The 12,026-nt window shown below is 42.8% G+C and overlaps 1 protein-coding gene across 2 annotated transcripts in view; it reads left to right on the forward strand.

Annotated features, from left to right (window-relative positions):
- atg2a (autophagy related 2A) overlaps positions 1-12,026 on the forward strand; it is a 25,185-nt gene that overhangs the window by 11,242 nt on the left and 1,917 nt on the right. For both annotated transcript variants that reach the window (XM_034883428.1, XM_034883429.1), the window contains exons 16-41: positions 35-107; positions 275-443; positions 540-682; positions 1,040-1,152; positions 1,281-1,438; positions 1,606-1,738; positions 2,628-2,812; positions 2,894-2,974; positions 3,515-3,621; positions 3,724-3,816; positions 4,424-4,494; positions 5,247-5,323; positions 5,929-6,099; positions 6,486-6,612; positions 6,820-7,043; positions 7,181-7,410; positions 7,587-7,722; positions 8,030-8,251; positions 8,621-8,722; positions 9,084-9,168; positions 9,645-9,798; positions 9,973-10,042; positions 10,155-10,237; positions 10,390-10,511; positions 11,220-11,374; positions 11,554-11,712. In XM_034883428.1, coding sequence (XP_034739319.1) covers positions 35-107; positions 275-443; positions 540-682; positions 1,040-1,152; positions 1,281-1,438; positions 1,606-1,738; positions 2,628-2,812; positions 2,894-2,974; positions 3,515-3,621; positions 3,724-3,816; positions 4,424-4,494; positions 5,247-5,323; positions 5,929-6,099; positions 6,486-6,612; positions 6,820-7,043; positions 7,181-7,410; positions 7,587-7,722; positions 8,030-8,251; positions 8,621-8,722; positions 9,084-9,168; positions 9,645-9,798; positions 9,973-10,042; positions 10,155-10,237; positions 10,390-10,511; positions 11,220-11,374; positions 11,554-11,712 — 3,443 coding nt within the window. The remainder of the gene's footprint in view (positions 1-34; positions 108-274; positions 444-539; positions 683-1,039; positions 1,153-1,280; positions 1,439-1,605; positions 1,739-2,627; positions 2,813-2,893; positions 2,975-3,514; positions 3,622-3,723; positions 3,817-4,423; positions 4,495-5,246; positions 5,324-5,928; positions 6,100-6,485; positions 6,613-6,819; positions 7,044-7,180; positions 7,411-7,586; positions 7,723-8,029; positions 8,252-8,620; positions 8,723-9,083; positions 9,169-9,644; positions 9,799-9,972; positions 10,043-10,154; positions 10,238-10,389; positions 10,512-11,219; positions 11,375-11,553; positions 11,713-12,026) is intronic.

The raw sequence follows: 12,026 nt of genomic DNA on the forward strand, positions 1-12,026 counted from the left end.
TTAAACAGAGAACTGATGTGTTTTGTCTCACCAGGGTCATACGAGGGATGGGAGGGCGGCTCTTTCCCCTGTATCAGAGTAAAGAAGAACCGTGACTCTCCGCCAAGGTTAGTAGTGGTGATTATGAAAAGAATTGGATACATAATTCACAATCTGCTAGAAATCAGCATTTTACAGTACTAGTCTAAATTGAGTCATTCTTTCTCATGGAATGAGACAAAATATTGTTGTATTGTACTCTAATCACGAGCCAGTGTTACTTACTTCTTTGCAGGATATCAGTACGTGTGCGTGGAGGTGAAACTCAGGGCCCGGTATCAGGTCTGGGTGGGATGAACCTCATCAGGGATCTGGGGGCTGCCTTCTTTGAAAGTCACTGTGAACTCAACGACAAAACCAGCTCCCCTTTTTCCTCCAACCGCACTATGTTTGAGACTGAGGAGGTGTGTTGACAAACAGGAAAAAGAAAAAAGAAAAACATTTTATCAACCATTGCATCAAGGCTCCAGACCGAACTGATTTCTCCTTTCTTTTTCTAGATGGTGATTCCAGCCGACCCAGAGGAGATGCGCCAGTTTCAGGCGCAGTGTGTCGCTCAATGTCAGTGTGCGGTGGACATCAGCCTGCCACTGGCTTACATCCTCCTGCCCAGCAAACAGGCCTTCCAGAGCTTTTACAACAGGTACGTTATCAGTGTGATGGCCCTAAGATAACATTATCCAGGCATCCCCCCAAAATGTGGAAAATATTTTAAATCATCTTCAGTATAATGTTTTTTTATTCTACAGAAATGTCTGTGTTCTCAGATGAACACAGAAGTCGGTCAAGTGTTTCCCTTCATCTGCCTTTAATCATAATAATCATAATAATAATTTTTTCATGACTGGTATCCTCATTTTTGAGCTGTTTATGTAGAATTGCCATCAGTTGTGTTAAAGAATAGCTCCAGGCTTTCTTCCTTTTTTTGGTATTTGTATTGGTCTTAAATCCTGCATCTGAAGTAACAATATTGTCCCTTGCTAACCCCTTTGTCCAAAAGGATCAATAATGATCTGTTGATGTGGGAGCCTCCTCCCCCCTCGGCCCACAGCCCCGACCACAGCCGCCAACACCACGATGAGTTCCAGCTTTGCAAGTCGGCTTTTAGACTGGGTAATATCTTCATTGAAAACATCTTTATTAATCAAGCAGTATATTATAAAAGAACGTTTCTTCCTCATTGATGAGTTATAAAAAAAGACTAAGTATGTTTTCCTTTGTCTCTTCTCTCTCTGCCATAGATTCTGATTCAGAAGAGGATGACCCCCAGTTCTACTTGGCTAGTGATTCATCTGGAAAGACACAACAGTCAGCTCCCCGGCCCAACCACAACCTCAGCCTCCTCTCCCTCACTGTGATTATCGGCAAAGGTCGTCTCCAAGCCAGAACAGACAAGATGGTAAGCCACATGGCTGCTTGCAAGTTTTATCTTCAAGACCTGACACTTGACTTGGGACTTGTTTTCAAAAGAATGCAGATTCTGCCTCGATGAACAATTTAAAAGGATTTTACCTCAATCACTTTTTTGTCTAATAATTTTTGTTTCTGTTTTATCTCATTGATCAGGAGGACCAGAGTCATGGAGAAATTGTGCTTGACCTGGAAGGGGGGAAGATATTCAGTGTGGCACAACATCAGAATGACCCCAATCTCAATTTCCTGTGTCTAGAGAGCAGACGAGTGGAGCTATACCATCGAGGTACAAACATTGTACATTTGAAAACATTGTATTGCAACCTAATTCTTTTTCATTTTAATGATGTTAAAGTAGAATTAGTGACTAATGACGTAGAAAATATTAATGTATTTTTAGGGTAGGGCCGTCATGGTGTGGAATTTTTTTGTACCGCACACATTTTGTGAAGTCATTTAAACCGCCGCAGTTAGGCCTTAAAAAATAAATAAATAATTGAAGTACAGTCTTTCCAATTTAAACTTTTTGAATGCATTTATTCGAGTCTATTCTTTATAGCACCTAGTCTAAATGTCTATCTTTATTCCAGTATTGTCATTAAGAGGCCGACTGCAGGAATATTGGTCTGCATCAATATATGTGAGCAGAGCGTGAGCGAGCGGGATGATTTTAGATGGAGCATGGACCGTCGCTTTATGTTCCGCCCCTTACCGCTCACACTGTAAGTTTAAAGAATGTAAGAAACGCGACCAAGGCTCACGGTGTAGGCTACATGCAGATGAAGCCGCCCATTCTTCCTCCATTCCGTCAGTGCCCAGTGCACCGCTGGCATCCAGCTGCCTTTTTCAAGTGGCTGAATGAGGAGCTCCTGGCACTGGCAGCATGAAGTAAGGGTGGGCGCAATTCATCTAAAAAAATTACAACGCAGTGGGGGGACTGAACAATTCAGTGAGGAGGAGTGGAACGTCTGGATCCTCCACTCAGATCACATGTTTTTGGAAGGCACGCATTTGTTTTTGAAACACAGACAGAAAGGCTAATGAACACTGTTTAATGACAGTAAGTTTGACTCTGCGGTTGGCGTTAGATGACTGCGTCACCATGGTGATGCGGTAAGCGTGACAGCCCTGGTTCTTGGTCATCATTCTCTCCCCTCCCCCACACATCACTACAGCGGTGGTGAAAGACACCCCTATCCCACAGCGGTTGGAGATGCCCAACTTCACTCCCCCAAAACACTTGGACCCTACCATTTACCCCACAGAGGTGGGTGTGAGCAGTGTTGGTGGCAAAGAGGGGGAGTTACAGATGTTGTCCACAGCTATCAAAATCACACTGGACCCACAGAGGAGTGTTAAGGTAGGTGCTCCTCAAACCCCTGATTTTGCTGCTGATGGAAGTTTGAAATTAAACCATGTTTGTTTCTGCCCCTTATTGTAGGAATTCCTAGTTGCTCTTCGACTTCAAGGTGCCACCATGCGACATCATGTGACACAGACTAATCATAGCTGGCATGAGCAGGTGAGAAGCTGAACAAGGAGGCAAAAAGAAACAAGTCAGATTTAAAGTTACTCGAGTTACAAAATGCATTCTTCTCCAACAAAACTACCAACATTTTTGACACTGCATACTCATGCGGAAATAAAAAATATATGAATGAGAGTGAGATGCCAATTTCTCTAGAAGAAATCAACCAGAGTGGAGTAGTAAGATATTGGGTAGCTTCCAATCCACTGTATATTCTAAAATATAATTGCTGAAATATAAAATGTCACTCTTCATCGTCCTGTTTACCAACCTTGAACCCAGAGATAATAAGCATATACTATTACATGGAAGCCAGTAAAGTACAATTTAATACAACAAATTCCATAACAAAATAGACATGCAGCTGATGTTATTATATAGGCAATCCCAATTTGTTTCCGTTTTTATTTTCCAGCTAACCCATTTGGGTTGTGCTGAAAAATACGAAACCACACTCCATACTGACATCAAATTAGGTGGATGACTTAGAAATTACGTTGTTTTGCCTGCCCACTGAGTGTTTGTTTGTTGCAGCTGGTTGACTTCCTGGATGTCATTGATGATCCCATTCTGGGATACACAGCACCTGCCGTCATTACTGTCCTCCACACACACCTCGCTACCTGTGCCGTCGACTACAGGTATGTACTAACTATACCAAAAGAAAAGTGTGGTAAAATTATAATATACACTACACCTTTGTCCTTTTTTCCACCCTCATCTTCTGTTTTTCTGTTTGCCAGACCTCTGTATCTGCCACTGCGCATGTTGTTCACAGCAGAGTCCTTCTCTCTGTCCAGTAATATCATTGTTGACACTGCCACCTTCCACCTCAGGTACAGCTCACCACAAACTGAACGCGAAGATTGTCCATTAAAGGTCCCATGCCATGAAATATCACTTTAATAGTTTTTTAACATTAATATGAGTTCCCCTAGCCTGCCTATGGTCCCCCAGTGGCTAGAAATGGCAAATGGTGTAAACCGAGCCCTGGGTATGCCGCTCTGCCTTTGAGAAAATGAAAGCTCAGATGGGCCAATCTGGAATCTTGCCGCTAATGAGGTCATAACGAGCAAGGTTACCTCCCCCCTCTCTCCTCCTCAAAAGCTACAGAAATGGTAAATCCTAAAGAAAGCTCATTTTGGGACTAGCTCTAGTGGCTGTAATTCTGCACCAAGGCCGAATTTTGGTAAAGAGACTTCTGATCCAGTATTAGGGGAACACTGAGGGGTATATATAAGGATTCAAAGAGCATCATGTCATGGGACCTTTAAATAACAACAACAACAAAAAGAAAGTTGCCCCCCAAAATTACAATACTTAATGTTAGAATGATAATGAGCGCTGTAAATATTTTTCAAATACTGCTGTCAGTTTGTACGACAATATATGAGCTCCAAGTGTAAGATCTTTGTCCAAGTTGTGTTTTTGTGCTGTGGTCAGATTCATCCTGGATGACTCTGCTCTCTACCTCTCTGACAAATGTGAGAGTGACACTGTGGACTTGAGGAGAGGTAAGACACATGATACACATGTGTTTAAATGTTACAGTTACAGAAAAGTTGTAGAAAATAAGCCGTTTCTTTACGGAGATAGAAGCTGTTGCTCAGGAGTGTGGCATTAAGTTGTTTGTAGCCCTATTACTGCAAGGCTAGCAAGTTTCTTCATGTCTCTTTATAGTGTGTCTGTTAGAGTCATTCAGCATTAAGAGTATGTAGGAAGTCCAGTGTAGCTAGGAGTTTTAGTCGGTTTATGTAACATGTTAAAACAAATTCCTGATGAGTGAAAACAAGTCAAAAGTGTCAGGATGTTTTCAATTCAGACTCACATAAGGGTCCATATCAATAAAAAAGAAAAGAAAATAAGACATACAAGACAAAACCACAACAATTCACCATTCTATCTTGCCAGTGTTTTTTGAGCCAAGATGAGGACCGAGTGCAGCTCTTCCTAGGGCTGTTCAAAGCCTCTATGACGCTGTTTACTGACTCATCCAAGCGACACATAAAATAATTTGTTAGCTGCGTCTACACATACCTTACCCTTGGAAGAGGGAAACTTTCCCAACAGGACGAGTGTGATTGATATCAGAGCTATTGTTAAACTGAAAACCAACAACAGAACAGCTCCTCTCCTAGTTAATGTTGATTCCCTTGAGGTCATCTTACAATCAGAAACGTCTTTTATTTAGGCCAATACAGTAGGTAATATTACTAACATACAAGAATCCCTCTAATGAAAACCATTTTGTCTCTGTGTCACACAGACTATGTGTGTGTTCTGGACATTGACCTGCTGGAGCTCGCCATCACCACATGGAAAGGCAGCGATACGGGCAAGCTGGTGAGTGCCCGCCATCTGTTTACATACCTGTGTTTTCTTCACATTCACACAGCAGCAATAAAGCATACAGCAAAATAAATGTTTGCCAGCCAGAGAAATGTGAACATAAACAAAACATTATAATTTAGTTCAGCTTCCTCTGAAAACCACTAACAAGCTCAGGCCCTTAGTTTATAAATATTTGTTATACTATAATAAAGTTTCACTATAATAATAGCTTCAGATAGCAATTTAAAACTAGGATCACTTTTCAGTTGGATATGAAACCAAAACCAACAAGGCAACCATAACAACAATGATGCAGCTGCTCTTTTGGCCAATCAGTAACAAGGTGTACACATTTGAGAGGTCAGTTTACAGACTGTTATGTAACAATGTATTGTAAGTCCATTTGCACAGTCCGGTCTTTTCTTGGAGGCATTTGCTGTATCTATTCCAGTTTATTGTGTTCAGGTGTGTGTGTTTTTTTAAACCTTTTTTATTATTTAGTTTGTAGTTTTCCTCTTTTTGCATCCTCCCTCTCTTGCATTACAACTCTCTCTGTCACCACCTTTTATTGATTTTCTCTCTGTTAATAATTTAAATAATTGCTCTGTATGTTCCAGACTCAGCCTCTCTTTGAGCTTCGTTGCTCCAACAATGTGGTTCACCTTCATACCTGTGCTGATTCCTGTGCTGCCCTGGTCAATCTGCTGCAGTACCTGGTCTCCCAGGGTGACCTGCACCCTCCGCCACGACACACCTCACCCACCGAAATCGCTGGTCAGAAATTACCAGTAAGTGTTCACTAGAGAATTAACATGACAAATTTGTTAACAATGGCTTCAGACTATTTAAGCACCTCAAGTAAATCTATTTATATTGACAAATGTGTCTCAGATGGCTTTACAGTCCGTATTATAACATTAGATCTCTGCTCTCATAGTGTTAAGTAAAATATTAAGTGTAGTAAGTGAAAGACTAAAAAGTGCATTTTAACTCGACTCAGAAAAGAATATTGTTTGCTATGTAGTACTATGATATAGTACATATAATTCCCTACATAATGCATAGAGAATGAATGGAATGGTTGCAGGCGAGAAATGTTGAAATGTTCCATATATGTTGAAATGTGGTTTGAAGATGCCAAATACTATTCTTCTGTAATATTCTGTCTTATTAGCTGTCAGAAAGTCCTGCGTCAGTGCTTCCCTGCCCTCCAGCTGAAACTGCTGAGATCAACCAGTATGACCTGGCTGATGCCTTAATTGACACAGAGAAGAGCCACCAAGAAGAGAATTTAGATCCAGGTACTGAAGAGTTTCTCTTCTTTTTTTACATATCTCAACATCCCAAGATTTCACTAATGCAACAATAAAACCTAAAGTAAGAACAGTGTAATTCACATCTGTACCATGTGCTCAGGATGTTTTTAGTCTCTGTAACAGCTTGAGTAGCCCACAAATCTTTGCTTGTTGTTTTTCATTTCTTAACCTGACTGATGGACATTTGTCCAGGTTCACCCTCCATGCCGAGGGGCTCGCCTGTCTCTGTATACCTGTTTCCAGGTGAAGCTCAGAAGCGCAGCCCCTCCGTCCTGCAGGGCGAGGACCCTGAGCTTGATGGAATGGTTGCCACAGCAATGGAGGCACAGGCAGATACGATGTCAGAAGAAGGCTCCGAGGGCTCCACCGACAATGACGACTTTTGCATCTTGGAAGCTCCCGGGATGGGCATTTCTGTGAGTTTCTCCTTATGCTTTTATGGTCCTGTTTGGTCTGTCTTATGTACATTTTCTTCCCCATTAGCTCACGTTCCCTCATGGCGTGACTCATAGCTACTTACTCACAAAATAACCACATATGGGATTTGTTACAGCCCAGGGACGGGGAGCCCGTGGTGACAGTGTTGTCTCAGGGCCCCATCAAAGTGAAGGAGAGTCACTTCTCCAGGCCACGAGGCAGCTCAGACCTGCTCAGAGCCCCCAGCCGCTTCCCGGTACCCCAGAGCAGGGTGGTGCTGCGGGAGATCTCTGTGGTCTGGCATCTCTATGGGGGCAAGGACTTTGGCAGCAAGCCCATGTCCATACATGCCCAGAACACAAACAGGTAACACATGCACACAAAAGGCCACAAATAGGTTATCAGATGCACAGAAATGTAGTTACTCATACAAGATATACATCAAGTGTCATGAGAACCTTTCACCTGTGTATGTTTTTTGTTCAGTTTTCTTTCCTTTCTTTTTACTGTTGTTCTCACCTTCTCTGTCATCCTCTCTACAGAGGTCGTTCCGTCCCTGCTGGTGTTCGTGGTTCCCCGTCTCGCTCCGTTGCTCCCTCTCGTCCCCAGAACTCCTGGCGGTGGGCCGGAGGCAGCGGACGTCAGCATTCACTGCTGATGGAGATCCAGCTCACCAAGGTGTTTATTTAAATATTCACCATGTGTGTGTCAGCTGAAACGAGATGAGACTGAGACTAGAAGTGGTTGTGAGTTAGTTCACATTATCATAGATTTCTTTTGCAAATAATGAAGTGATTTGACAAAGAACGTACTAAGACTTGGTGTATTTAACTCTTAAACATGCTTTTATGGTGTTGGTGTTTTAAGGCAGATTTTGATACTTTTGGACTTTAAAAGTACTATAACTTTCACAGTAGCTCTACAGCTTCAACAGAACCCCCAAACAGGAACTTTTTTAACACATTCCTCCTGTTTGGTCATCCAGGTGTCCTTCCAGCATGAGTCCTACCCGGTGGCAGCAGCTGGGCAGGATGGGGAAGGGTCAGTGGCAGTCGGGGTTGGTCCCGGTTGCGAGCAGCTACTCTCCAGGCAGGTGTTCATTGTCCAGGAGCTGGAAGTTCGAGACCGACTGGCCTCCTCACAAATCAACAAATTCCTCTACCTCTACACCAGCGAGAGCATGCCTCGCCGGGCCCACTCCAACATGGTAAGACAGCAGACCGGGAGGGAAGGCAGGGAGGACAGAAAGCAAGAGTCTTTAATTTATAAACTACTTTACTTAAAGATGTTGGAGGGGTGTTCTGTGATTTAAGCTACCTGAATAGTACCATGCCAACCTGATGTTGCAAATCCCCGCTTGTCTTGTAATCCTGTACAGTCATGGTAAAACGAGTACAAAGGCAACAACTGTTTGACATAACGTTGATGCAGCTTAGAACGTTCTTGTTTTGGAGGCAGAAAAAACTATGTGGGGAAGTGTGAGGGGGCTGGTTCTTTTTATATCTGGAGGACAATTAAAGACAGATAAAAAGGATTGTTTCATGTATATGATATTGATTGTGTTTTCTTTTTGTAGCTGACAGTAAAGGCCCTGCAGGTGTGTCCAGAGTCTGGCCTGGGTGGACCAGAGTGCTGTCTTCGAGTCAGCCTGCTGCCTCTACGACTAAACGTTGACCAGGTAACTCCAGCTCCTGAGACTCAATTTTAAAAGTGAACTCTTTTCCATCCAAATCCAGTCTCAGAGTACATTGGTAGAGTCATTTTAATTTTTACCGTGTAGAAAATGAAAACCGTAAAAGGACTTTAGTTCTCTGTTTTGAGCTTTATTTAAATCTCTTCTATGAAAGCTTCAGCTCTGTTTGCAAAAATAATTTGGCATACTAATGTGGCAATCAATAATAACCAGAAATGATCAAGCCAGCACTATAACTGAATTATTTTAAAGAAAACAGCTACTTCCAAAATATGTTGATTTTCCATTGTGATTCCTCCATGTAACTTCTGCACATCTAATCAGCCTTATTTTTCCTCCTGTCCAGGACGCATTGTTTTTCCTGAAGGACTTTTTCAGCAATTTAGCTTCCTTTGTTAACCCTTACCTGCCTGTGGACCCTGCAACTGAAGGTGAGCTAAATCTGATGATGTTTTCTGTATGCCTCCGTCCAGGCAACAGCCTTGGCCAGAGGCATAATGTTCTTGAGTTATCCGTCCCATTCTTTGGATCTCGGTACCCTCTGGATGGGCTTTCTTCTTCAAATTTGGCACAAACTTCCACTTGGACTGAAGGATGAACTGATTAGATTTTGTTGTTAAAGTTTAAGATCACTTTAACCATACAAAACACATTTTAGGCCATAACTCAAGAATTTTTATGCTAATTATGCCAACATTTCACAAAAATGTCTAATATGGTAAAAGCTAAGCTGCATTTTTTGGAGTCAAGTGTTTATACAGTAAGGACTGCATATCATCACAGTACATGATGAATGATTACTCAAGCTAATTATGAGCATGTTTAACCGTTTTATCCTGTATTTATTTTAAGATACACTTTGGTTAAAATGTATTTTTAAATGTTACATGTTTTTTCGATGTTACAGTGAAGGCAGACCCCTCCCAAAAGGCATCTGAGGAGGCAGAGTCAGCCGCTGGTCTGGGACCTGACCTCACAGCTTCTGTGGAAACTACCTTCAGCGAGCAGAGCTCCTCCTCTGCCGGCTCCACCTCCTCCTCCGACCAGCCAATCTACTTCCGGTACATAAACACCACCTTACTAGAAGGCTTGGAGAGAGTCTGATTCTGCTTTTAAAAACAAAAGGAATAAGGTTTATGTTACAAACAATAAAGCTTGTGTAAAGTTGTCTATGATAAATAAAGGTTTAAAATGTTAATCGCTAACATTTGATCTTCTTGACCTGCTATTGTCAGGGAGTTCCGATTCACCTCTGAAGTGCCTATCTGGCTGGACTATCAGGGCAAGCATGTCGCCATTGAACAGGTGAGAGGTCACTCAAACAGCTCATCTGTTACTCATGTGTATTAGATCTGGAAATAATTGTCCTTGCTCACTTTATTTTCACACTCCTTCTGTCCTACTATTTGTTTCATAGGGAACGTTTGCAGGGATTCTGATCGGTCTGGCCCAGTTAAACTGTTCTGAGTTGAAGCTGAAGAGGCTCTGCTGCAGACACGGGTAGATAGTAGTACACACTTCCATATCATCACAAATCAGTGAATGCTTGAGCTACATAGTTTTCTGAGACTAGATTACAGTGTTTGGAAGGCAAACCAGTTGAGCTTTCAGATGCAAGTTTTTTTTAGTCTTTATTCTGCAACGCTTTCTAGTCTCCTCGGTGTGGACAAAGTGATCCAGTACGCCGTCACAGAGTGGCTGACGGACATCAGGAAGAATCAGCTGCCGGGCATTCTAGGAGGTGTTGGTCCTATGCACTCGGTTGTCCAGCTGTGTGAGTTGAAACTGGTCCAAACACACTGTTGTACACAGTGGCACAATCCCAAAGTGAGCCCTGTGGACAAAAGAATCACAGACTTAATTGATCTCGGGTGCAAAGTGAGTGAGTGTGTGAGGACACATGGGCGCAGATAGGTATAAATGGGATTGGGACACCACTTCATGAGATCACATGTTACCTTGGCGACGTAATAACAAAGATGTTGCCGACACTTGCAGGTTTGGGTATTTTCATTTTAAGTTTGTTGCTTTCCACGTGGCCAAGGCACAAGAGACGGCTGCCTGATTCCGAATTTTCCAAGTCTTGTTTTACAAGCTGGACAACAGGTCCGTTCCGTTCCATGGTCGTGTGTCGAGCTGCTGTTTACTTTTGGAATTTCTGGATTTTCCCGTGCTCCCCGGGGTATACGTCACAACGCTTTGAACTGTGGGTAATTCCCTTTGATTAAATCTGCATCGATGCAGTCTCACGGAATGGTCTCATTAAGTGTGTACTCAAACCCTCACGCCCTTTGAAATTCCACATTAGTATAACGCTAAGCCCTTCCAAATTTTGCAAGAACGTGCGCCCCAGTCTGTGAGTCTCTGAGTCCAAACTTTGGGATTGGGCCAGTGTTCGCTTAACAGTTACATGTTCTTTATCCTGTTTTATGCATTGGTTTATTCCCTTTCCCCCCTTTTCTACCTCTTTGCGTTTTTCCAGTCCATGGAGTGAGGGATCTGTTCTGGTTGCCCATAGAGCAGTACAGGAAGGATGGACGCATTATTCGAGGTCTCCAGAGGGGGGCAGCATCCTTCGGCACCTCCACAGCATCAGCTGCTCTCGAGCTCAGCAACAGGCTGGTGCAGGCCATACAGGTACTGAGTGTGTGAAGGATTCTTAGCGCAGGTCACGACTGTGTATCAAAGGCTAGATTTGGTCCATGGCCGGAATTGTTTTCAGGTAGCAAAAAAGTGTGAGATAACTTGTTGACAGATTTCAAGATAAGCAGGGCTTCTGGTATTTGATGCCTGATATCTGTCTGCTTCTCTTACAGGCCACAGCAGAGACGGTGTACGACATCCTGTCTCCAACTCCACCCCTTAACCGCTTTGCCATCACAGAAGGCCGGGCCCCCTCGAACCGGCCCCGCAGAGCTGCTCAGCCTGCAGACCTCCGAGAAGGTGTAGCCAAGGCCTACGACACCGTCAGAGAGGTTCGTCACCAAACTTACCTTCTCGAAATTGGTTATGGACCCTTCAAAAGAACATAATCCAAAAATAAGCAGTCACATGTGCTCATCTTTCAGCTTATTTTACTTACTTTCTAATGTAACTGTAGTAGTGTAGTGTAACTGTAGTGACTCTTTAGTAATTTGATTATGTGAGAAACCCAGTTTACATACTGTAGTCGTGGTTTTTAGTCTCCTGAAGAAAGAGATTTCTTGGATACTTTTTTATATATATACAGTGGGTACGGAAAGTATTCAGACCCCTTTAAATTTTTCACTCTTTGTTTCATTGCAGCCTT

This window comes from Etheostoma cragini, chromosome 10, assembly GCF_013103735.1.
Source record: "Etheostoma cragini isolate CJK2018 chromosome 10, CSU_Ecrag_1.0, whole genome shotgun sequence".
Lineage (NCBI taxonomy): Eukaryota > Metazoa > Chordata > Actinopteri > Perciformes > Percidae > Etheostoma > Etheostoma cragini.